The sequence below is a fragment of the Carettochelys insculpta genome, chromosome 1 (genome assembly GCF_033958435.1).
Source record: "Carettochelys insculpta isolate YL-2023 chromosome 1, ASM3395843v1, whole genome shotgun sequence".
Lineage (NCBI taxonomy): Eukaryota > Metazoa > Chordata > Testudines > Carettochelyidae > Carettochelys > Carettochelys insculpta.
Genome location: NC_134137.1, coordinates 109,656,351 through 109,683,018, shown reverse-complemented (window position 1 = coordinate 109,683,018; position 26,668 = coordinate 109,656,351). Strand labels below are relative to the sequence as shown.

The window sequence follows — 26,668 nt, the reverse complement described above, 5'->3', positions numbered from 1 at the left end:
CCTCATTTGCAGCATTGGCTGCGACTATGAAGACCCACACAAGAGTGACAGTCCTTGCTGCATCTGTTGCATATGTAATGGATGTCTGGCAGGTCCTTGCTGTGTTTTCTGTGGGCTCGCTTCTCCTTTGCTAGCTGTCTGATCCTCAACACACCCTTCTGAAGACCCTTGTATAGTTCCTGCCTCCATCTGCTGTGATCGTCTGCCAGCTCCTCCCAGCTGTCTGGCTTGATGTCTACTTCCCTGAGGTCTCTCTTGCAAACATCTTTATAGCACAGCTGGGGGCATCCGGGAGGTCTTTTGCCAGAGGCTAGCTCACCATACAGGATGTCTTTTGGGATCCTTCCATCATTCATCCTGTGGATGTGGCCAAGCCAGCGGAGCCGCCGCTGCCTGAGGAGGGTGTGCATAGTTGGGATTCCAGGTTGCTCAAGGATGGTAGTGTTGGACACTCCGTCCTTCCACGATATTCCAAGGATGCGCCTTGAGGCAGCGCAAGTGGAAGACGTTCAGCCTCTTTTCCTGGTGGGCGTACAGGGTCCAAGACTCGCTGCCATAAAGGAGGGTGCTGAGGATGCAGGCTCTGTAGACTTTCATTTTGGTGTGAGTGTACAGCTTGTTGTTATTCCACACTCTCTCGCTGAGTCTGGACAGAGTTGTGGCTGCTTTACCGATCCTCCTATTTAGCTTAGTCTCCAAGGACAGGGTGTCAGTGATGGTGGACCCAAGGTAAACAAACTCGTGGACGACTTCTAATGTATAGTTGTCAATGCTGATTGACGGAGAAACAACAATGTCCTGAGCAAGTACATTTGTCTTCTTTAGGCTGATGGAGAGCCCAAAGTCCTTGCATGCTTTGGAGAACCGATCCAGCAGCTTCTGAAGCTGGTCTTCTGTGTGTGACACAACAGCAGCATCATCTGCGAACAGCATATCTCTGATGAGGACTTCCCACACCTTAGATTTAGCTTTCAGCCTTGCAAGATTAAACAGTTTCCCATCAGATCTTGTGTTCAAAAAGATGCCCCCTGTTGAAGATCTAAAGGCATGTTTAAGGAGGAGCGTGAAGAAGATCCCGAACAATGTCAGAGCAAGGACTCATCCTTGTTTGACACCGCTCCTGATGCTGAAAGCATCCGATAATGTGCCATCGTATTGGACAGTTCCTCTCATGTCTTCGTGGAAAGACTGGATCATCTTGAGTAACCGTGGCAGACATCCTATCTTGTGGAGCAGTTTGAACAGTCCGTCCCTGCTGACCAAGTCGAAGACCTTGGTCAGGTCGATGAAGGCAATATAGAGTGGCTTCCTCTGCTCCCTGCATTTCTCCTGCAGCTGCCTCAGAGAGAAGACCATGTTGACGGTGGATCTCTCTGTGCGGAATCCGCACTGTGATTCAGGATACACCCTCTCAGCAATCTTCTGGAGTCTGCCGAAGATGACGCGAGCGAACAGTTTACCAGTGATGCTTAGGAGGGAGATTCCACAGTAATTGCTGCAGTCGCTTCTGTCTCCTTATACAAGGTTACAATGTTAGCATCGCGCATATCCTGTGGAACTCTCCCTCTCTCCAGCACAGGCACAGTAGCTCATGTCGGGGTTTCAGGAGGGTGTCCGTGGCACACTTGATTACCTCTGGTGGTTTACCATCCTGGCCCGGGGCCTTTCCTACTGCAATGTTGTCGATGGCTTTCTTCAGTTCATCCACAGTTGGTTCCTGGTCCAGTTTGTCCATTACTGGTAGGAGCTCGACGGCATCGAGGGCTGAGTCAACCACAATGTTCTCACGTGAGTATAGCTCGGAGTAGTGCTCGACCCAGCGCTCCATCTGTTTGGCTTTGTCAGCGATGACTTCACCAGATTTGGATTTCAGAGGTGCCATCTTTTTCTGGGTGGGTCCTAATGCCTTCTTGATGCTCTCATACATTCCCCTGAGGTTACCAAAGTCAGCACTGGTCTGGATGCTGCTACATAGCTCGAGCCAGTACTTGTTGGCACAGCGCCTGGCTGTCTGGTGTACTGTTTTTCTGGCTGCTCTGCGTGCTTGCAGGGTACTCTGGCTTGGCAAACGTTTGTACTCCAGGAGCGCAGCGTGCTTTTTTTCGATGGCTGGAATCATCTCATCGGAGTTAGCTTCGAACCAGCCATTTGTGTTTCTAGCTCTTCTTCCAAACACCGACAAGGCCATGTTGTAAATTGTATCCCTCAGATGCTGCCATCTGGATGTCACATCGGCACCCCCAGGGTTGCTGCACAGATTCTCCTCAAGGGTCACTCTGAACTTTTCAGCTCTCTCTGAGTTAGCCATCTTTCTGGCATCGATGCGGGGCCTTTCAGTCGGTTTAGAGCAGTGCAGCTTCTTGGGAATCACCTTGAGTTTGGAGCAAACTAACGAGTGATCTGTATTGCAGTCAGCACTATGATAGCTGCGTTTCAGAAGGACATTTTTGAGGTTATCACGTCTAGCGATGACCAAGTCTAGTTGATGCCAGTGTTTTGAGCGTGGGTGACTCCATGACACTCTGTGCTGTTGCTTGGTTTGGGAAAATGTGTTTGTGATGCACAGATTGTGGTACATGCAAAGTTCGAGAAGACACTGGCCATTTTCATTCATTTTTCCCACACCAAAGTGGCCTAAGCAGGAAGGCCACGAGTCATGATCGGCTCCAACTCTCGCATTGAAGTCACCCAGGATGTACAGTTGTTTGCGAGCAGGTATTTGCGCTATGGCATCACTAAGTACGTCATAAAACTTGTCTTTTACTTCTGGTGCGGCGTACAGGGTTGGGGTGTAAGCGCTGATCAGGTGGACAGGACCGGCATGAGTTTGAAGTGTGACCTGAAGGAGTCTTTCTGATCCACTCATGACTAATTCCACCATTTGTAGAAGGGTGTTTCTGATGGTGAAGCCAACACCATGCTCCCTGGGTTCTTCTCGGGCTTTACCCTGCCAGAAAAAGGTGTATTCTTCTTCGAGTGTCCCCGTGGGTGCTCCACAATAGGTGTCGGGCTCGCCCGGCGCTGCAGATCGGATCTTCCAAGCAGTTTCTGCCGGACCGCGCATGCGCCGGCGCGCGCCGCTCCCTTGCGCGCCCCTGGCCACGTGCGCGATCCGGTCCCTGCCAGTTCCTCTTAACCGCCATCGGCTGCAGACGGAATCCGAACTAGGCTAAGGCCAAGTTAGCGTATTCAATGGTTTTAACTGTTTTTTCTTTAAAGTTTTCAAGTTCTTAGGCTACTGCATGTTAGCCAGTTGTTATTTTTCAAAAAAAACAAACAAAAAAAAAACAACAAGCGGGACGGCATTCAGTCCAGTCCCAGTAACAAGCGGAACACCGGAGGCCAGGAGCCTAGGGCCATCAGCCCTCCTGCCGCGGCAGGCTATCGGAGAAGGGGAAAAACAGCACAGAGAAGGTGCTAAGTACCCATTAACAACTGAAAGACTCACCAACAATGTCCTCTTCAAGATTTAAGAAATGTGAGTCCTGCCGAGAGGCAATGCCAGCGTCTGATGGGCACAGTCTCTGCATAAGGTGCCTGGGGGAGTCCCATGTCACACAGAAATGCTCCTTCTGTGCAAAACTAACAGCCAGAGCAAGGAAGGACAGGGAGATGCGGCTTAAAATACTGCTCTTCGACAAGGCCCTCCAGCCCGACGTGCCGGAGCGGCCGCAGCAGGAGGGACCTCCGGGGCCCATAAAAGGAAAGCCGCCTCCCTCACCCCATCAGCACAAAAACGGAGGAAAGCCTCCCCAGCCCGATCCCTGCCGGCAGCAACAGCGAGCGGGACGGGAGGAGTGCGCAGCCCCCAGCCGCAGCAACAGCTGATTGGCGGCGGCACGGAGAGCCACATGGAGGCGGCTCAGCCGCCGATAATCAAACAGCCGCCCCGCACCGCAGGCAGGGCGGCGGCTAAACAAGCGCCGGTACCAGCGGCACCGCAAGCAGCGGCACCGACCCTCGGGGAACCAGCGGTGCAGAACGCGCAGGCATGCAGCCTGCAGGCACCGGCGGACACCGCACGTGCGGCACCGCCCATGAGCGTGCCGAGCACGGCGCGGACGGGGCCGAGATCCCCTACACGTCAGGGGGCGGAGTTACCTCCCCAAGGGAGGGGGAAGGCTGCACACAAAACGAGGCACCACAGCCCCTCTCCAGACAGGGCTGCGGAGTTGCTTTCTTTCAGCCCTCCGCTTATGCTGCAGACTCCAACCAGAAGGCAGGGGTGCCCCCTAGCCTACCCGGAGCCCCCGTCTCTATTTTTACAACCAGCCTCGCCCTGGCTGGGACCACCTTCACCCCTCCTGGGGTTTGAGCCGCTGGAATACTATCCAAAATCGCTCTCTCCAGTGTCCCAGATCTCTCTACGATCTCGCTCCCCCAGACGCAGAGGGTATGCACCAAGGAAATGGTCTAGGTCACCTTCCCAAGAACAGTGCCTATACTGCCATGGTCGCCCCTATCACGCGGGGCATAGACACCACCGGCAATCTACCAGGGAAAGATCCCCACAGACGATCTCGTATCCCCGAGGGCAAACGCGAACGGGGACAGAGACTCAAGTATCTCAGGGGGGACTGGTTATGGAACCCCGAGATTTTCCCTCGCAAGCCTCTAGCGAGAGGGTGTACCATCACCAACAGGAACCGGAAGGGTCCAGAGAGGCGTACCCCAGTGGTTCCTCGCTCTCCTCCCCGGACGAGGCTACGGCCCCGGGGGACGTCCATCCTCCGGACGATCTCAAACAGTTTCAAGAGCTGTTTAAGAGGGTGGCCTTCACGCAAGGCATCCAGACAGCTGAGGTGCAAGAGAAACACCATAAGCTCCTCAAAAATCTGAGACCTCCGGCCTCCTCCAAAATAGCAATACCGCTTGATGAAGCAATCTTGGAGTCCGCCACTACAATATGGCAGACCCCTGCGACTATTCCGCCTGTCCACAAGAGAGCGGATAAGAAATACTTCGTGCCGGCGAAGGGCATGGAGTTCCTGTTCAGCCACCCACAACCAAATTCCTTGGTGGTGGAGTCGTCGCAACAAAGATCAAAGACATCTCAATTTAAGACAGGGGGAACGGACAAAGATGCCAAGAAGCTAGAGCTGTTCGGCAGAAAGGTCTACTCCTCCTCCACTCTAATGTTGCGAATGGCAAATTGCGCAGCGCATTTAGCGAACCATAATTTCGACAACTACACTAGGTTAACCTCCCTCATGGACTCGCTTCCAGAGGACAAGAAACCGGTGCTCAAGGCCATCGTGCAAGAAGGCTACGCGGCCTCGAGGACGGGAGTTCAGATCGCCCTGGATGTTGCGGACACAGCAGCACGTTCCACAGCTACGGCAGTGGTGATGCGAAGGGAGTCCTGGGTCCAGACTTCGGGTATACCGAGGGATCTGCAGGCAAAGATAGTCGATCTTCCCTTCGACTCGCAGAAGCTGTTTGCTGAATCAACTGACTCGGTCCTTCATTCCAGTAAAGATTCAAGAGCCACACTTAGGACCCTGGGGATTTACACCCCTCCATACAGAAAGAAAAAGTACTACCCTCAACAGAGACTGTACCAGTACCAGCAACAGCATCCCCAGTACCACAGGGGTTACGAGCAAGGGCGACATCAACAGCACCAGCAGTACAGAACTCCCAGGCGACGTTCACAACAGAGCCGCGCGTCCTCGGGGCAGGGCCAAAGGCCACACGTTTGACACACAGATCCAGGGCTGCGCCATCACTACCATCGCACAAGGTGATCTGAAACGGCTATTCCACCATTGCCTCCGACCATTCTACGACCAGTGGCAAAGGATCACCACAGACAAATGGGTGTTGGAGATCATAGCCACGGGGTACGCCATTCCCTTCCAGTTGCTCCCACCGCCACGACCTCCACCCAGGCCTCCCACGTAGCGAGGCTCAAGCAGGAGGTAGACCATCTCATGCTCATGGGGCAGTGGAAAGAGTGCCGGAGCAACTGCAAGGAAAAGGGTTCTACTCGAGGTACTTCCTCACGGAGAAAAAGACAGGAGGCTGGAGGCCCATCTTAGATCTTCAAGGCCTCAACCAGTACGTGCGCAAGCAATGTTTTCGGATGATCACAATCGCCTCCATCCTTACGGCACTGGACGATGGAGATTGGTTTGCAGCCCTCGATTTGCAAGACGCGTATTTTCACATAACTATCCATCCGGCTCACCGGCGATTCCTCTGGTTCATGGTAGGCAAAGAACATTTTCAATACAAGGTCCTACCGTTTGGCCTCTCCTCGGCCCCCAGAGTCTTCACCAAGACCTTGGCAGTGGTGTCAGCCTACCTGCACAGACAGGGGGTATTTATATTCCCGTATCTGGACGACTGCCTACTCAAAGGGGCCTCGAAGGAGGAGGTACTACGCATGATACGCGTCACAACAGGCACGTTCTCTTCGCTCGGCCTGGTTATCAATCTGGCAAAATCAAAGATAGACCCCACACAGGACATAGAGTTCATAGGGGCACGCATAAATTCTATTACAGCGAGAGTATATCTACCAGAGACTTGCTTCCGGGCCATCGGCTCCCTCGTGCAGGTCATCACCTTCAGCCCTACGGTGCCGGTCCTGACGTGCTTACAGCTGCTGGGCCACATGGCAGCGGCGACGTTCGTAGTACAGAACGCCAGGTTACACATGCGCAGCATGCAGCACTGGCTGGCGAGCGTATACAAACCGGCAGCACACACCGTTCACAGGGTGGTGTCGCCCACAGCAGAGGTGCGCAAATCCCTGCAATGGTGGGTAAACCCCAAGAACTTGCTAACAGGGGTACCCTTCCACCAACCACAAATATCGGTTTTTCTTACTACAGATGCCTCCCTCATAGGGTGGGGAGCACACATGGGCGAAGAGGTGACTCAAGGGCTGTGGTCCTCCACGGAGCAGTCACTGCACATAAATATACTGGAGCTCAGAGCAGTGTTCAACGCCTGCAGACACTTTCGAGACCATATACAAGGCAAAGTTGTCGGGATCAGTACAGACAATACCTCCACCATGTTTTATATAAACCGGCAAGGAGGAGCTCGGTCCCGTGCCTTATGTGCGGAAGCAGTCCGGTTATGGAACTGGTGCATCGCCAACAATACAATCTTGAAAGCCTCGTACTTACCAGGCGCTCCACAATGTGAAGGCAGACCAGCTGAGCAGGCGTTTTGCACTCACGCACGAGTGGCAGATCCGTCCCGATCTGCTACGACCGATTTTCCACGCATGGGGTTTTCCCCAGATAGACCTGTTTGCCACTCAACACAACAAGAAGTGCCCACGATTCTGCTCCAGGGCAGGACTGGGACGGGGGTCCCTGGGGGACGCATTCGCAATCTCGTGGAGGGGCCCCCTGCTTTACGCTTTTCCTCCCACAGTGCTGATCCACAAAGTCTTGCAGAAAGCCAGGAGGGAAGGAGCCCGAATGATCCTGATAGTCCCAACGTGGGATCGACAGCAATGGTTCCCCCTACTCCTGCGCATGTCGGACCGTCCACCGATGCCCCTTCCAGTGGCGCCGGATCTGCTCACGCAAGCCCAGGGGTCCATAGTGCATCCGCACCCCCAAGGCCTGCGACTACAAGCGTGGTTAATCCATGGCTCAGCTCCTTAGAGAGCACATGCACGGAGGAAGTGCAGCAAGTCCTAAAAAGTAGCAGGAGGACTTCCACCAGGAAGGCCTACAAGCAGAAATGGACTCGCTTCACGGCATGGTGTTCTACCAAACAGCTGGCCCCCCTTTCGGTGCCTATACCTGTAATATTAGAGTATTTACTGGACCTCAAGAGAGGAGGACTCTCACTATCCTCGTTAAAGGTCCACCTTGTCGCCATTTTGGCGTTCAGACACGAGGAGGAAGGGCACACGGTGTTCGCCCATCCCATGGTTACCAGGTTCCTCAAAGGGTTGGTAAACCTATACCCCACTCGGAAACCGCTTCCACCTTCGTGGAACTTGGACCTGGTGCTTAACGTGCTAACGGGACCACCGTTTGAGCCCTTGGCCACGGTTTCCCTCCGCCTCCTTACGATAAAGACGACCTTTCTTCTCGCAATTACGTCAGCTCGCAGGGTGAGCGAGCTTGCGGCAGTTATGGCAACGCCACCCTGCACTGTTTTTTCCAAGGAGGCGGTAACCATACGGCTGCATCCAGCCTTTGTTCCCAAGGTTTCTTCTGAGTTTCACATTAACGAACCTATTCTTTTACCCTCGTTTTATCCAAAGCCTCATAACTCTAACAAAGAGGCACGCCTATACCTCCTGGACGTGAGGAGGGCGCTAGCCTTCTATATAGACAGGACCAAGTCCTTCCGGAAAACGGATAGACTCCTAGTCTCTCTCGCTCCCAAATCGAAAGGAGAAGGTCTTTCTTCGCAGAGACTCTCGAAGCACATCGTATCCTGCATAAAAATGTGCTACGAACTCAAAAAGACTCCTTTACTGGCCACGCCCAGGGCTCATTCCACTAGGGCGGTGGCGGCATCAACAGCCTTTTTCAAGGGCGTTGCGCTAAAAGACATTTGCAGAGCGGCGACCTGGTCATCCTATGACACCTTCGCCATACATTACGCCCTTCACAGGGTATTCCAAGAGGATACCCGTCTCTCGACAGCGGTCCTCTCGGGGACAAGCTGCACATAATCCGATTACCCACCTCCTATCTTGGGTAACTGCTGGGTAGTCACCTATTGTGGAGCACCCACGGGGACACTCGAAGAAGAAAGATAGGTTACTCACCATAGTAACGGTGGTTCTTCGAGATGTGTCCCCGTGGGTGCTCCACCACCCGCCCATCCTCCCCGCTTCGGATCTCTGTTTAGTGTTTTGCAGGAGCATCCGAGGCGGTTGGTCAAGGAACTGGCGGGGACCGGATCGCGCACGTGGCCAGGAGCGCGCAAGGGAGCGGCGCGCTCCGGCGCATGCGCGGTCCGGCAGAAACTGCTTTGAAGATCCGATCTGCGGCGCCGGGCGAGCCCGACACCTATTGTGGAGCACCCACGGGGACACATCTCGAAGAACCACCGTTACTACGGTGAGTAACCTATCTTTCCTTTTCCTTTAGGGATCCCAAATCTGCGAGACATGTCTCTTGCAGAGCAGCAATGTCAACTTGGAGCCTCTTCAGTTCCTCATTGATGACAGCGGTCTTTCGGGTGTTGCTGATGTCCTGAATATCTTCAGTCAGACCTGTGAGCATGGTCCGCACATTCCAGCAAGCAAGCTTAAAACTTTGATGGTTTCCTTTTCTTGTTGATTTTCTTATTGGTTTGCCTGGTGCTCAGCTTTCAGGTCACTTGTCAGGTTTGGGAACCTTAAGTCTCACGCACCCAGTGAGGCAGGTGAACTGTGGAGGGACAGTACCCCATTGGCTGGGGGCTGCCCAGCTTGAGGCGGGCGGTGATTGTCCAGTGAGATGCGACAATCTCTCCCACCATCGGAGGCAACCCCTGGCGCTCGTTCTCTATGCCAATCGAGCAAGAGGTTATAACCAGTATCTGTTACCTCCCGTGTTGGTTCAACGCTGTTAGCGGTGCTGGAGTGCCTCTCGAGGCGCGAGCTTGGGCGATTATAGGGACCCTGGGCTGCCCAGACGCCAGTGTTCCCCTCTCAGCTTTACTGCTATAGTCCAAAGGAGAGGATAACCTCTACGTCTGGTACCAGCTCAGCTGCGGGAGTTGCCGGGTCAATGCCAGAAGTTGGCACAGAACCGCCTTAGGACTCCCCTCCAGATTTTCTGTCAGGGTTTACTCCCTTAGCCTTGCTCCTTTCCAGGATAACCCACACGGCAGTGGGGCACGGAGAACGTGGGTACGGTCCCACTACCTCTTGCACCTCCCTGGCGCCACATGTCCCCAAAGCTCCCCGTGACGACCACCTCGCCTCTCCAGGACCGTCCTCCCCACCCCTCTGCCTCTCATCGGTTACCATCACCCCCCAGATCCTCCCTCCCTGTCCCCTTTTCCCCCATCCACTCCCATGTCTCCCGACTGCACCACACTGCCCCCTATTAGTTCTTGTTGCCCCCAGGTCCCCATTTCCCTGGCCTCTCCATGCCTGGCCACACGCTGCTGCAGCCTCACATCCTCCAAGAAGGCACCGATCTTGCAGCCCAGCCGCACCCTGGGTCCCAGCCAAAGCTACCAACTCTTCATCTGGCTACGGGTGTCCCATGAGCCCCACAGATCTGGTGCGGCGCGTGCATGCAGGGAGCGCAGGACTGGGCCTGGAAGCCATGCAATCTGGGCCAGCACGCCACAAGCAGCCTCCGTGGGTGCTGCCATGCTCACAGTCGTACCAGATGCCCCCAAACCACTTGCCCACCACTGACATCCCTCGATCTCGCCCCCCCTGCTCCTCATGCTGCAGCGGGTACCTCAGCTCCAGCCAGGAGTTGGGGATGACGCTGCCTCTTACACCTGAAGTAGTAACTAGCTCCCTCTAAGCTTCCCCTCTAAACTCCCCTCTCAAAAGTCCCTCCTGTTAGCAACCACCCTGTTCGCGTGCACCCGGTCGCATGCTCCCTGATCGCTTGCCAGCAGGGCTTTAGAGCTCTGGCCTACCTGAGAGGGCCCCTCCCTCTGACTACTGCTCAGCCAATCGGCACGCAGCCTGAGCACATGGCCAGCCTGAGCATATGGCCTTTCAAGCAAACAAACAAACAAACAGACAGCTCAGCACTCCAAACACCAAATAAACAGACAAACCCAGGCCCAGAACCCCCAAACCCAGGCACCCACACACTCCAGAGAGCCACTTACCCAAAGGTGCTGTAGAGGTAGAGGTATTCTTTGTATAAAAGCATCATCAAACTTCAAGTCTGAAAAGAGAACGGGGTAGGGTGAGTGAGATAATATCTTCTACTGGTCCAGTTTCTGTTGGTGAGGGAAGCAAGCTATTTCCTGAAGAAGGGCTATGTGCAGCTCAAAAGCTTGTTTCTCTTACTTCATCTACCTTGCTTCTCATATATCCTGGCACTGACAGGGTTACAACACCACCATGTATAAGGATATGTTACAACTTTAAAAAAATCTTAGCAAACTTAACTTTTTAAAATGTACGCTTTGTGTTCTGTAATGTGTGTAATACAGAATTAACTGGTTTACTGCTCTTCCTGTTTATTAAGGTCTGTTCAAAACTGTCTGGGTGTATCTACACTAGAGAGTTTTGTCAACAAAAGAGGCCTTCTGTTGACATAAGTAAGGGAGCGTCTGCACACATAGGCTGTTTCTATACAGGCCACTTTCTTCAAAAGTGGCCTGGTAATACATGGCCCGAAATATGCTAATGAGGCATGGATGCAAATTCCACCCACCTCATCAGCATATGGTAACATGATTTGGAGTCCAAAAGACTGTTCTTCCAGACTCCAAAGCACTGTTTAGACACGTGGCCCCTGGGGGGGGCCTCCAGAAGAAGGACTTATTTCCGGAAGCTCCCCCAGGGCCACGCTTCTACACGGCGTTTTGGAGTCCGGAAAAATGGTCTTCTGGACTCCAAATCCCATGACCGTATGCTAATGAGTCACAGGGAATTTGCATCCACACCTCATTAGCATATTTCGGTCTGTATATTACCATGCCACTCTTGAAGAAAGTGGCCTGTGTAGAAATGGCCCTAAAGTGTTCTGTCAACAGAGTCTCAACTGAACTCTGCATTTGTCTCGACAGTGTTATCCCTCCAAAATTTGAGGAATAACACTTCTGTCAACAGTGTTCTGTCAACAGAAGTGCAGTGTAGACACTTCTGTTGGCAGGGATGGCTTCCAGTTCACTGGGCAGCCCAGTCTGCAGAACTTCCAGTCAGCTGGTCTGTTGACAGAGAGCAGGGCAATCCAGCTGTTCTCTGTCAACAGAGCAGATAGCTCTGTGGATCTGCTTTTGTGTGTAGATGCACTCTGTCAACAGAGTTTCAGTTGACACAACTCTGTTGACAGATGTTACCGTCGACAGATGCTGCTAGAGTAGACATAGCCTTTGCATATGGCTAGGTCTGCAATGGCCGTGGAAGATTGAACGCTTAGGTTCAATCTTCCAGGGCGCTGTTTCGCGCACACATGAAAAGGCACATTCCGGGGTCAGTGTCACCCCAGAATTCCTTGCGTGCTGCACGGATTAAGAAACGTTGTCCATCTGACGTTCTGCAGTGAGGGCAGGGACAATGTCGATGGCTACAAAATCAATTTTAGGTATTCAGTTGGCATACCTATAATTGCATAGCAGCCGTCAACATTTCTCATAAGTGTAGATGTTGTCTATACCACTGTGCTGCAAATTGTGGCTTCTCCCCACCAGAGGCAGAAGATGCCACTTATAAAATATATGATTTTGCACAAGGCACATCTACCAGTCCAGTGGCTGACTGCGAATCTTCTTTCCATGGAGTGTGGAGCTAGAGGCACACAGTGCTGATAAGTTGTCACTGAGTCAGGCTTCTGTGAAATATCCCACACGCATCTGGAATTATGGCCTCAGTCAATACATGCAATGCAATGCATTGCAGCCCAGACAGCTCCCCTTTTCTCTCTCTCTTTTCTTTGCAAGAATTTAATTTGTAATTTTATTTCCTTTTTAATAATTTCAAGCATTCTTTTTTCCTTTGTCAATTTACACAATCTACCCCTTCTGCCAAAGTACATCTTCTAGCTCTTTCCTGAACTCCATCGTAAGGAAAATGCTGGGAAAGGACAGAAAGCCACACAAGAATTTGTGCATCCATACTCACCTATTAGGCATTACAGAGAGAAAGCTTCTGCTGTGCACTCAGACATCTGTGAACAAAAACTGTTCAGATACCAACTGCAAGTCAGAAATTGCTTTTGTGTTACTCAGGCCTGACTGTGATTTCTCTGTAAAGACACGGGACTTGTTACATTTCTTTTTGTCCTCCAAAGGTCCATGTCTATGAACATCTCCATACTAGAAAAAATAGGAAATGATTTACACCTGCATTAATGTTGCAACCTCTGCTGTTTTTTTATTAAAAGAGAAATAGGGTCCCAGCTTTGGGGGGCTGTAAATCAATGGCATTCTTATTATTTTAGTTGAGTGATGGCTGTTTACACCAGCTAAGGAACTGGCCTCTTCTTTAACATACCTGTCATTCATCTCTGGAGACGGTTATTCTGAGGGGTTCCAACAGGTTTGGAGTTCTTTCCCAAGAAGCCCTAGCACTGCAGTGTTGTGAGTGTTTCCATACTCAGTAGAACAGAGACTCACCCACCAGTTACTGACTTAGCAAAAAAAAATACAAAAAAACTCCAAAAAATTAATAGGTAAGAAAAATTGTTTCCATCTTGGTTTCCCTTTGGTAGAGCATTCCAGCAAAGAAATGTCACTGTTTTCATGTATGTTTTCAGATTTTTCTAATTCCTAGCTTAAATAGTCTTTTGCTCTGCTATTTACAACAGTAGAGAATGTGCCATCTGAATTACTTAAGGTAAATAGCAAATTGGATTAAAAAGTCAGGCTTGAACAATTTTCAAGTGCTTTGGATAGAAGGCTGGCATTTCAGAAAGAGTGCTAATGAACAGGTGCCCAGAATTAATATTTATCATTCTGAGCGTCTGACTTCACAATCTGTTTGCATTTGATTTTTAGACATTACCAAAAATTCTCTCCATTGAATGATGTTGTAAATGAACATTTTATATAAAGATCTTAAAATTCAGAAAAAGCTTCTAATATGACCCCATCCTTTGAGCCTCCTTGCTGTTTGCTGGGGAGAGCCGAGCATGGCCGAGTGCAGACCAGGTATAATGATAATAATATTTCCCAATAAAATATTTTCTTAGAAATGAGAGAAAAGTAAATATATAGATGGCGAAGAACCTTCTACGACATAAATATGGGTCTCTGTCCTCCAATGAGTTTACAGTGAATGGCTATGTCTACATTAGAGAGTTTTGTCGACAAAACTGGGGTTTTGTCGACAAAACTCATGAAGTGTCTACACACAAAATGCATTTTGTTGACAGAAACTGTCAACAAATAAGCTGTGTAGATGCTCTGGGGGGCCCTTTTGTTGACAGAGCGGATCAAAAGATCGAGCCACTTTTATGTGTAGATGCGATCTGTCGACAAAAGTTTTGTAGTAACATCTCTTCCTATGGAAACTTCTGTAGATGGATACATCTTTTGTAGACATAGCCAATGGGTCTCTCATTGACTTAAACGAGGTTTTGCATAAGAGCAGGAGCTGGCCTGAATGAGGCTCATTATAGGATCATTATTATGATTTGCATTTTATTAGTACTTAAGGGCTGCGTCTACACGTGCACGCTACTTCGAAGTAGCGGCAGTAACTTCGAAATAGCGCCCGTCACGTCTACACGTGTTGGGCGCTATTTCGAAGTTGAAATCGACGTTAGGCGGCGAGACGTCGAAGTCGCTAACCCCATGAGCGGATGGGAATAGCGCCCTACTTCGACGTTCAACATCGAAGTAGGGACGTGTAGACGATCCGCGTCCCGCAACATCGAAATAGCGGGGTCCTCCATGGCGGCCATCAGCTGGGGGGTTGAGAGATACTCTCTCTCCAGCCCTTGCTGGGCTCTGTGGTCACCGTGGGCAGCAGCCCTTAGCCCAGGGCTTCTGGCTGCTGCTGCTGCAGCTGGGGGTCCGTGCTGCATATACAGGGTCTGCAACTAGTTGTTGGCTCTGTGTATCTTGCACTGTTTAATGAAAGTGTGTCTGGGAGGGGCCCTTTAAGGGAGCGACTTGCTGTTGAGTCCGCCCCGTGACCCTGTCTGCAGCTGTGCCTGGCTCCCTTATTTCGATGTGTGCTACTTTGCCGTGTAGACGTTCCCTCGCTGCGCCTATTTCGATGTTGGGCTGCGCAACGTCGAAGTTGAACATCGACGTTGCCAGCCCTGGAGGACGTGTAGACGTTATTCATCGAAATAGCCTATTTCGATGTCGCTACTTCGAAATTAGCTATTTCGATGTAGCGTGCACGTGTAGACGTAGCCAAGGTCTCCAGTGATAGACCATGGCCCCATTGTGCTATAGCAAATGCCACTCCACGCCCCAAGTACATTATAGTGTAAGTATAAAACAAACAATAGATGTATACAATAAAAAGACCAGGGAAACCACACAATAATAATGATACAAAACTGGTCATTTTGAAAGTCAGTGGTCATAATTATGATTAGAGATAATCATATCATTAGAGATAATCATGATCACTTATAAGAAAAGTAAACAAATATGTAATAAAATAAATGAAAAATCCCAAGGCCCTGATCCTATAGGCAGTGGTGACACTAGCTAGTTTTGTCTTCTAAAGTTTGTAGGTTCTTAGAATAATGAAAAATAATAACTCTTAGCAATACGTATTTATATCAAATAGGTTTTCATATACATGAAAGCTCACAGCTTTCCAATCCACACCCCACTCTCCAAAGACTGAATAACTGTAACTTTAAAATGCTTTATAAAGCATTTTCTGACAGCAATAGGATGCTTAACTTAGAATGGCTGTAATAGATACATGCACTTTTACAGTATTCAGATGCATTGAGTGTGATTACTTGTACCAGTTTAACCACATACCTTGTTGTACACAGGCAATGATTTAATCAATACTTGCTTAATTAATGCAGAATAAATTAAAACTCATTTATCCTGGAGGATGGTCAACAATCCTGACAGTTTAACTCATCTTTTCTCATAGATAATACTGAGATTATTGACAGCGGTCTGAGTTCTGCTCTTGGAGTCATTTGCACATTTTCCATTACAGTGATCCACAGGGCTATCAAAGGTGTATGAAAGGTGTGGATCTGCCACACTATATTACAGAAACAATTTAGATCCAACCACAAGAAAAAACCATGGAAGTGAGCATAAAGAGCTACCTCCCTTAGGGGAGGTTTTACCATTTACAAAAAGGAAATGGTTGAAAGATGAGTGTTTGCATATCTTAAAAATGCTTTTTTTTCTGTTTAAGATATTTTCATTTTTCACCTACAGGAACAAGCATTTTTACCGTTTATGAAGCTGCTTCTCAAGAAGGCTGGGTGTTCCTTATGTATAGAGCAATTGACAGTTTTCCCCGATGGCGTTCATACTTCTATTTCATCACCTTAATTTTCTTCCTTGCCTGGCTTGTTAAGGTACTACACATTTGTTCTTTTATGCCTGCTTGAAATATAAATCATGCTCAGATGAATCTCAGCTCTTTTCCACCTACTGAGCTTCCTGGTAAGCCTTTGCTTTTAATTTTTCTTGTAGAATGTGTTCATCGCTGTCATCATTGAAACATTTGCTGAAATAAGAGTGCAATTCCAGCAGATGTGGGGGTCCAGGAGCAGTACCACCTCTACAGCTACTACCCAGGTAGAGTGCTGCTGTTATAGCTGTGAATACTGAGATACTGTTTGCTTTTAATATATTGCAGATTAATAAGCCCTAAATCCCTGATCGTTAGTTTCCATCTCGTTACATTCTATGTTATAGAGTATATCATTCAAATGGGTTAGCTTAAAAAATATAATACAGTAGGGCATAATCAAGCCACTGTTTGTGGGCATCTCTTGCTATATACTGTACACATTGCCCACTTGTCTATCATCACTAGAGATAGAATGGTTCCTTTTATTTTTGTTTCCATATATAACATTTGAGTTTTGGGATTTGGCCTCTTGCTGCTGCAGTTCTGGGGGCGGAGGAGTTCTGTGCCCTCCCCCTCATGCCCTGCTGGTTAAGGGGGTACATGCTCCTGCTTGCCTCCCTCTTGTGCATGCCCCTTTCATGACTTAAAATGCCTGCTGCAGCATCACAGCCACTATTTTAAGTATCTAGAATGTAGAAATGTCCATGCTGCTTCAGATCAGTGGTCTGTCTATTGCAGGATCTTTGGCAGTGGCCAATACTAGCTGCCACATGCAAAAACTCTACAGAAGACATAACGAAAACTTCCCCATAAGGGTATTATCTTCCTGGTTCCCAATGTTTGGATGTTAATTTGTGCCCATAAGTATATGGGTGTAAATCTCTTCCAAATTATTTTCTTGAATATTTTCTATTATAACTGTGGAAATTCTTGTTGTACACCTGAATGTCCAGTCCTCTAGTGAATCCCTCTGGTTTGTTGGCCTCTAGACTATCTTGTGGCATTGAGTTCAGCAGCCGAAGTGCAGCTTGCATCAGAATATATTTCTATCTGTTTAAAATTTGCTCCTTTACATTACACCTAGCTGAAAATACTTTTTCACACAATCCATACTTTGTCTATGAAACTCATTGGCACAAGGTTATTGTTGAGTCCACAGTCTGAGCAGAAGTTGAATTCTGGGTAAAGATGAGCCCATCAAATATAGCACACAAGTGTACAAATCAGGCCTGTATTTGGTATCTATCATAGCCCTGGTTTTAACACAGCAACTTCTGGGAATTACACTAGAGTCTTTCTGTATGGAGAAACTGTAGAAGCAGCTATTGGGGGAAAACTGAGGCGAGTAGAACCTCTGAAGATAATATCATCAGATCAGAAGACTGTGGTCGCATTAGGTGTAAAAACCATCCTCTCACAGACTAAAAATGATTTGTGGACTGTAGACAGGCTAATGGCAATCTTGTTCCAACAATATTACTTGAAGCGCTGATGTAATGAGAATCTAATTTAACAGATTTATTAAAAAATCCCTCTACTGTTTCAGTGTGAGTTGGAATTATCGAGTGGAGCCTTTCCAATGCACATTGCTAGATAAAGGTGTACCATATTTTTTGTTTTGGGCATGAAGTGACCTTAACAAAGTTTTCTTCTGCACTTTTGCTAAGGAATTTACTTCATTTGCCCACCTGACAAGTTAATTAACTTGTGCTGAAAATTAGTTTGCTGTTGATCAAAGAAAAATTAGCCTTCAGGTGTTTATAGGCTGCTGAAGTAATTAGTGTAAAGGAAGTTCTGTCAGATGATGAGTAAAATATATAGATAGATAAATGAGTATAGCTCATTGTCTTCAAAAGAATGCATGCACATTTTCTGTTAATGGCTTTCCGCACACTTTCGTATCCCAATCAGTCTACATATTTTTATGAACTATTGTTAAAAGCTGGTTTATGTACATGTTCTATTTTTTCAAATGGTTGGGGTGAAATCCTGACCCCTGGAAGTCAATGGGAGTTTTGCCAGGATTTCACTCCACATTTTTAATTATACGACTCTGTCATCAGAGTAACTGCGTTGAAGTGCTGTGGAGTTACTCTAGATATCCCCAGTGTAACAAAGGTCAGAATCTAACTGTTGGTGTGAAGTACTTCTGTCAGTAAAAGGGAAGGGTGAGATTTATTATGGTTCCCTTGGTGTAAACCCCAGGGGCTTCTGAAAAAGACCAACATGAAAATTGCTTTTAACAACAACAAAAAATGGCTGGGTTTCTTCTAAATATGTTGAATAGATGAGGAGCTTTGTTCTGAGAAATTCTATAGAATAAATATTGCTGAACAGATCCACTATGGACTAGTTGGTGTAATTAGTAGTAATATATTGGGACTAATGATTAGGTAGATGCGATGTGTTTTTCTCATATTGTCTGAGTGAAATTCTTCACACTAAAGTTTATTATTCAGGAGCAAGTTTTATTAAAATATGAGAGTGGTGAAATCTGTCTTGCATATTCTGTAACACTAAGAACAGTTCCTCTTCTTTAAGAGTGCAGAGCTCAAACTATGAGAAGATCCTAAGCAAAATATAAGATATACTTCACTTGTATTTATCAGTATGTAATATGCTTCTCACAAGTATTTTCCTCTTCAAGATGTTTCATGAAGATGCTGCTGGAGGATGGCAGCTAGTGGCTGTTGATGTGAATAAACCCCAGGGCAGAGCTCCAGCATGTCTACAGGTACAGTATTTTTTTTTTATTTTTTAATAAATCAATCCGTGAAAACAATAAGGTGTGAGGGTTGGCTTTGAGTAGCTGTTGGTGAGAAATTACATCTGCAATAAGAATTCATCAGCTGTCTTTAATTTATTGTTAACTTACATGGTTCTACTGCACGTGAAACATGAAATCAGCAAAGAAAGCAGTGTGGACCTCATCCCAAAATTATAATGTTTGTCTAGAAAAGTACATATTTTATAAAGGGACTGTCTGATGTTGTCCTTTTGAAAGGTTTTAAAAATATTTTATTACCTTAAATCACTTAAATAATTTTTCTTTATGTCCATATTCTTCCCTACAAATCAATCCTGCTTATGGGTTAGGTGTACAATGTGCACAGTTTTCAACCTCAGAATGCAAAGTTGCTCACTAAAAAGGTAGACCAAGTAACACAGTCAGGACAGAAGTACTTCGAAACCGTTTTCAGGATAAAAATATGGTTAACAGAGAGAAAGAGTTTCTCTTGAATCAAATACTGTGTTATAAATGTTTAATTTTTATATTTTTAGTTTTACCTGGCCACATTAGTGAAAATCCATCTTACTCACCCCTTACTTGATCCAAAATTGAGGTGAAGATATTTGTAAATAAAGTCTCCCATTAAAGGGGCAATGTAGAGAGTACCTACGTTTTATTTATAACTTTCAGTTGTGCATGATAAGCAATGACACTTGTCAGTGAGCCTGCCTTACTTGATATCACACACCATATCTCCTCACAAATGTCTTTTACCAAAGTTGCACATAATTAAAAGGTGGACAAGCTTGAAATAATATTGTGTAATATGTCTGTTATTCCTGGCATATCCCTTAATTGTTTCAACAAAAAGAATGTAAATTCTTGATGGTTGGAAGTACCCAGCCTCATCTACATTGTATTCTTATCTGTTCATAGATTCCAAAGCTACATGGGATCACTGTGGTAATCTAGATTAACCCCTTTTATGACACAAGGCATAGAACCCCTCCCCCCAATAATTCCAAGAATTTGTTGTTTGGGAAAATGTCCAATCTCAACTTTAAAATTGTCAGTGATGGGGAATCTAGCATGACCCTTGGGAAATTGTTCCAGTGGTTAATTATCTCACCATTAAATATATTCAGAATATCAACAATAATCCAAATTATGCAATAGTTAACATACTCATGGAATTGTGCCTCAACGGGGCTTTATGTGTTCACAGACGAGTCCAGACTTGTTCTTCACAGGGCAGGACTGGGCAAATTTAGATACTTTCACAAGGGAAGTTCTATGGTCTGTGTTATTCTGAAGGTCAGACTAGTTGACCACAAGGGTGCCTGCTGGCTGTGGAATCTGTGAAATGGAAAACATTTTTCCAGTATGAATTCGTCCAGTTTCAGCTTCCATCCATTAGGTTGTTACAGCTTTCTCTGATAGACTGAAAAACTCATTGTTAAGTATTTGTTCCCTTTACAGATACTTTTATATAAGACTGCAGTCAAATCATTCTTAACCTTCTTTTTGTTAAGCTCTTGGAGCGTCTCACTGTACGTGCATGTTTTCATCATGTTCATGGTCTTGTCTGAAACCTTTCTAATTTATCAGCAACCTTTTTGAATTGTGGAAACCAGAACTAGTCACAGTGTTTCAGCACAATCACAGCAGTGCCAAACACTGAGGTAACACAACCTTTCTCCTCCTACTTGAGAATCTGCTGCTTATGCATCTTGAAATCCATTAGTTCTTCTGGCCACAGCATTATACTGGGAAGTCAAGTTCAGTTGATTATGTGCCAAAACCCTCAAATCTTGTTAGAGTCACTGCTTCCCAGGATAGAGTCTCTGCATTCTGTAGGGACAGTATATGTTCTTAGTCCACAGATATATACATTTAGCCATAGTAAATGCGTATGGTTAGTTTCTGCTAGTTTACCAAATCATTCAATCATTTCTCTTTCTTCTTCATTATTTACTTTTCCCCCAGTTTCCGTATCATCAGCCAATTTTTAATCAGTGATGATTTCATTTTCTTACATGTCATTGATAAAAATTTTAAATAGTTTAGGGCCAAGAATCAAACTCTGCAGGACTCCATGGGAAACACATGCTCTCAATGGCAATTGCTTGTTTAAAATTAAATTTGGAGAATTATCAGTTCTCCATTGAGACCTATCATTTTTCAAGTGATAATCGCAAGTGGTGATGAAAATGTAGTCAAACTGATGGTGAACACCATGGAATAGAAGCCAAGTGTAAGAGTGTGAGAGGGAGGCCAGGCAGGGCAGGGGTTAGACAGGGCCTGTTGGCCCAATCAGCCTCACCTCAGTTCACTTGCAGCCAGTGTCAGTCCTGGAGGGGTATAAAGGGAAGGAAGCCAGCCCAGTTTGTGGCTGACCAACCAAGGGCAGGAGCTGGCTCTGAGGCAGCAGGGCCCAAGCCAGAGCTGCCACCCGGTTGGCCGCTAGAGGGCAGAGCCTCAGGACCCTCCCCCAGGCACAAAGGGTGGGGGAAGCCTCTCCCAGGGGAATCCTCTCCCTCCAGCAGGGAAAGTAGGTTTTTGGGGCCACGCATCAAACTTAGCCAACAGACTCTTGGGTGGGGCTGAAGACTCACACCCCAAGCCCCGGCGAGGGGGCTTAGCCACTAGGCTACCCTGTCACTGGTGGGAACTGCTCACACCAAGATAGTATCTGACTTGCTTGCTCCATCTTTGTTGCATTACTGTGATGCTGCATATTACTTTCTTTTTCCCCAGAAGTCACAAAAACACATGACAACTTGTATTCTATTGAATTTTAACCTCCTGCTTCAGCTGATGCAGTGGCTTTTTTTACTTTTACAATTCAGATGGTAGGTTTCTTTTGATAGATGGATGTGATTTCATCTTTTGGGCAACATCCAGCTGATTTCTAATTTTCTGTTACCTTGGAGAAGGTCAACGACAAGTAAAAAAGAAACAATGCACACAACTGAAATTTATAGTGTAGTATTGTTCAAATTCCATTGTTTGTTTCCAAATCCAGAGGAAAACAGATTTTGTTAGGTTTTTTGTACTTCTTTTCTGGGCTCTTTAATATTATTAGTGAAACCACACAGAATATGGTTCACTTTCAGAAGTTAGGATTGTGTTTTGAAGTAGTTCCAAATATTCATTGACATTTTCTCAGTTTTTGCATGTAAGCAGCAAATAGTTCACAAACTAGGGAGTCAAGAGTTTATCTCCTCACAAACTGTGCTCTGTACCAGGCTATATTTAGACTGCCGACAAAACCCATGAATCATCCAGATTCCCAACGGTGTTCAGTTGACAATGAGTCAGCAGAATGCAGCACTTTTGTCGATAGCTGTACCCCATTCGCCAGGAGGAACAATGCCTCTGTCAACGGAGATGTGTTGACAAAACGCTGGTCTGTACATTATGCGGGGCCTTCAGTGGACAGAAAGTGCTTTCAGGACACCAGGCAACCCTGTCTGCTGTGCTTCCTGTTGGCTGTTTTGCTGATAGAGTGACTGGGCAGTCTTGCTGCTCTCTATTAAGAGAGCAGATCACTCTTTCAGTCTGTCCTGCAGTCTGGCTGTGGTCTGTTGCCAGAAGTTTTATCGGAAGATACCTTCCAACAAACTTCTCTGCTGACAAATCCCTCTAGTCTAGACATAGCCTCAGAGGGGAGGAAATGGTCCAGTGGATGGGATGCTGGGCTGGGACCTAGAATACCTGAGTTCAGTTGCTGGTTCAGCCATGAATTTCCTGTAGACCCTGAGCAAGTGGTTAATTTCTAAAGTAGGAAATACCTCACCCAGGCCCTTGAAGGGTTAAATCTATTAATGCTGTGAGGTACTACAGTGACAGAGATTGTATAAATAGCCAAATATCTACCTCTAAACAGAAGAACAAAGTGAAGATTAGAAAGGTTCCTGTTCCACTGATTTGGTTAGTGAAAGGGCAGATGTATGTAAGAATAAAGCACTAGAAGTAAGTCAGGGACCCTGGCTTTTAATGTGTGTGTGTGTGTGTTTTTTTAAGGAGCCTTTAATTTCAGCAACTCTATTGAGTTTTCTCTATGTTTTCAGAATAGATGGAAATTGCCAGTGAAACAAATTGTCCCCTCCCACACACACACAGATTACTAGCCTTTGGGGTTTTATGTTTGACTTGCAAATCCATCCTAAAATAACACCATTGTTGCAACATTAACTATGGGGAGAATTCACCTATAATCGTTTTTATTTCATTTTTCTTTTCATTTGTCCCAAAAGATGACCTGTCATCTCCAGTTATTTGTTTTCATTGTTTCCCATGAATGGCATTGATTACAAATACTGGATTTTTTGCTCCACAAAAAATAAAATGTTATGCATGATTTCAATTTCAACATATACCATTTGCTGTCAATGCACACCGAGGAACCCACTTTCCCAAATTACTTTTGCTCTTGTTGTTGATACTTTTGTAATAGATTTAAGTTAATTACAACTTCCTGCTACGTGTGAATAACACCTACCAACATACTGGGGAGTTTTCAGTCTCATGGATACCAAAAGAGCGAACATGAGATGCCAGAAAAGTCTGTATTACAAACTGCTGGAAATGATTTAATCTTTTAATCCTCCTATTAAAGACACATTGTTTTTCTTTGTATTTCTTGTCTGTTAAGAATCGTAAAGAACTGGGATATGGGGTCTGGCTTTTATTATTCCTGCTTCTTTTTGTCTTTCTGTCACCAAAGACACTTTTTGGTTTAGTACATGTATAGAACAGGTTTGGTAGCTTAAAGATTAATTAAAAAGTTTTAACCCAGCTGTGTCTTCCTTCCTACCTTATTAATCACATTACTAACACCTGTATCAATGCAGGGATCTTCATTCCTTGCATTTATGTGTTAGTAATTTGTCTTTGAAGTTTTCAGGTAAGTACAGAGACATGACCATGGTGTTATAGCATATATATATAAAGGAAAATTATCTTTATCTATTTTCTTGTGAAATTTAGGTGTGTGTGAAATTTATTTACACCTGTGTCCTGTTAACCAACTGAGATCTCAAACTTTTTATAGTTAAATTCTTTTTTAAAATATCCTATTTACGTTTAAACACTTTGGTCTCAATCTATGTGATATGAGTACTACAAAATTTAAGAAACGGGTTCTTTCTTGAAAATGAAAATGAGATCACAAGGCTTAGAAACCCCTGAAACATTTCTGGCCAGTCACAACAGAGAAGACAGCTATATTCTAATATCTTTTCCCGAAAGAGTTGTTGTCTTATGCTGTGTAATATTGTCATATTGTGTATATCTATATGTATTAAAGAATTGTGTGGAACCTTGAAATTGAGGGCAAGGATCTTAATCTTGATGTGGAAAGATGGGAAACTAGCAAAGGGTAGAGAGGTCATAATCAAAGCAGCAGAAATAGCAGATAATTTTAGCTGCATCATAGGGAATAGATTGAATAAGAAAGAGAAGATTTCCCCACCAAAGTGACACACAAAGGACCAGCCAGTGTTCAGGAAATTTGATTGCAGCGGTAATAATAGGGAGTGTAATTTTTTTAACCTCTTTCTCTTTTCATAACTAAAACTTATTAACTTAGAGTAGTGGTTGTAGTTCTTTTCTCTTTACACCTACGTAACTCAAAAGTCCTCTTAAAGCTTTACACCTTTATACCACATTCTGTTCTCACTTATACCAACTTAAATGGTTTTATAAAGAATTACTTCTGAGAAGAGAATCAGTTCCTGTGGCACTCTCTGTCTAATTCTCTATCATAATCTGTTTTCTTGTCTGGACAATGCCAATAACTTGTTGACCTGAAATTCACAGAACTCTTTTTGGTCCGAAGAGCGTAGGAGATCCCTCTGTTACATCAGAAAGAGACAAGGAGGGCAGCCTTTGTAAATACACTAGTAGTAGATACTTAAAAATATGTTATTTCTTTCAAATAACTTCAGTGAGTATTTTTAAAAGCCCCATCATGAGGAGAGGGGAAAAAATATACTGTTGCAGCTGACTGTACTCTTATGTTCAGTTTGAGTGGGTTGGCTAGTTTCATCAGAAGCAGTTTGCATAGTTTCCACAAATCCTGAAGTTCATAGGGTGTCAGTGTAAACAAGATGCATATTCATATTCATGTGCGCTAATCTCATTCTAAAGTCCTGAGTCTGGATGGAGTTTGCTTGTATCAGTTCATATGAGTTTCTGTGAGTTGTGTTGTTGTGGTGTGTAGCTGATCTAGTAGGGCAAGAAGGGTAGCTCAAAAATGCGGGCTTTTACTTCAGAGACTAGGGAGTGTTGTGTGTGAACAGTATACATTCAGACAAATTATATGTAATGTGTATGTACCCATAATTTCAAAAAGTAAATACAGAGAACAGTGGAGAAAAGGAGAGGCAGAAGGGGACCATGTCTGTGTGGAAACTGAGTGTGTTTTCACCAGAGAAGCCAATGTAGATGGTAAGATTTTGATACCTCATGAGCCCAGTTTCACAGAAGCTCCCTCCCTGTGGTAGCAGTGCAGGATATTATGGAAAGCATTTAATGAATATCTTGAAAAACAGAAACAACAGCCATTTTCCCCTCCTGGAGGATGGGCTTATGGAAAGGGGCAAGCTGCCAGAACAGAACCAGTTCTCACCCAAAAGGTGTAATAGCAGCAATGCTGCAGAAAAGTGAGGTATGTTGGAAGGTGGGGGCAGGATTCCTTTGCCTGGTATAACTTTTAGAATCACATCAGGGAAGGAGGGAGAAATGAACAGTTAGTCTCTATTAAGTAGAATAGACCTCCTGTAGCAGTGAGGCAATCAGCTGGCTATTTTCTCCTTGTTGTCTGATATGGGAGCATTCTAACCTCATTTTCTACATTGGCTGCATGGCTGGGAAAGCGCTTTACGTCTCCCTTAGAGGAAATTAGAAGAAATTCAGCACTGGGCAGTGAAAATGATCAGAGGTTGAGAAGATCAGCTTACCATAAGGGAAGAAGTTAAAAGAGCTGTTTGTGTTATGAGCTGTCTTTTATTTTGTGTTTGTACACCCTTTGGTATAGTGAGGCCCTCACCCTAAGAAATTGGTAACGAAATACCCTTCATTTTATGTGAATGAGGCATTAGTCAATACCCAAGATACCTAACACAAACCAACAAAAAAAGGGAAATGAAAATTCATGGTATCTAACATGATATATCTTAATTCCTCTGCACAGAGATGCATATGGGATCACAAGTAAAGAGGGCAATCTGGCAACACGCCTTTACCCAGCAGCATCAACAGCCAAATTGCTTCTAAACTACTTGTTCTGTGCTTCTCTGAAAAATAATTCCTATTCCATGCCTTTGTAGCTGGCTGGCTAAGCATTAAGTGAAACTTGGTTTTTCTCAGCTGATTGTAAACCAGTAGTTATACATTTTTGAGAATTTTTTTTTCTTTGGGTTCATTAACAAAGTAATTCCATAAGCCCAGAGACCCAGCCAGGGTCTAGGACAATCTAGAAAGGCCCAAAATAATCATGATACTTAGCGTGGGATTGGCCCTACTTTAGAAGAATTGCAGAGTGTGAGCAGATGCTTGCCAGGTTATTTCAAAAGAGGGCCATCTTCATACCTCAATTTCAAATGTACATGCTAGTGTAGACACGGAGGAGGGATGGGCAAAAGTTTTGGAGGAGGGATGGGCAAAAGTTAGTTGCATAAGAGTCAGAAGCTAATCAGCTGATTTTCTTCACACTGCTTGGAAAATTCACATATTGCTCAGGGATTATGTGCTGAAAATTTGGAAGAGATGCACAGCACACATTTTCATAATAATCCAGGGGT

General features: G+C 45.8%; 1 protein-coding gene across 4 annotated transcripts in view; it reads left to right on the top strand.

Annotated features, from left to right (window-relative positions):
* Positions 1-26,668, top strand: part of NALCN (sodium leak channel, non-selective) — a 398,131-nt gene that overhangs the window by 149,044 nt on the left and 222,419 nt on the right. For all 4 annotated transcript variants that reach the window (XM_074983150.1, XM_074983148.1, XM_074983149.1 and 1 more), the window contains 3 exons: positions 15,988-16,130; positions 16,249-16,353; positions 18,777-18,863. In XM_074983150.1, coding sequence (XP_074839251.1) covers positions 15,988-16,130; positions 16,249-16,353; positions 18,777-18,863 — 335 coding nt within the window. The remainder of the gene's footprint in view (positions 1-15,987; positions 16,131-16,248; positions 16,354-18,776; positions 18,864-26,668) is intronic.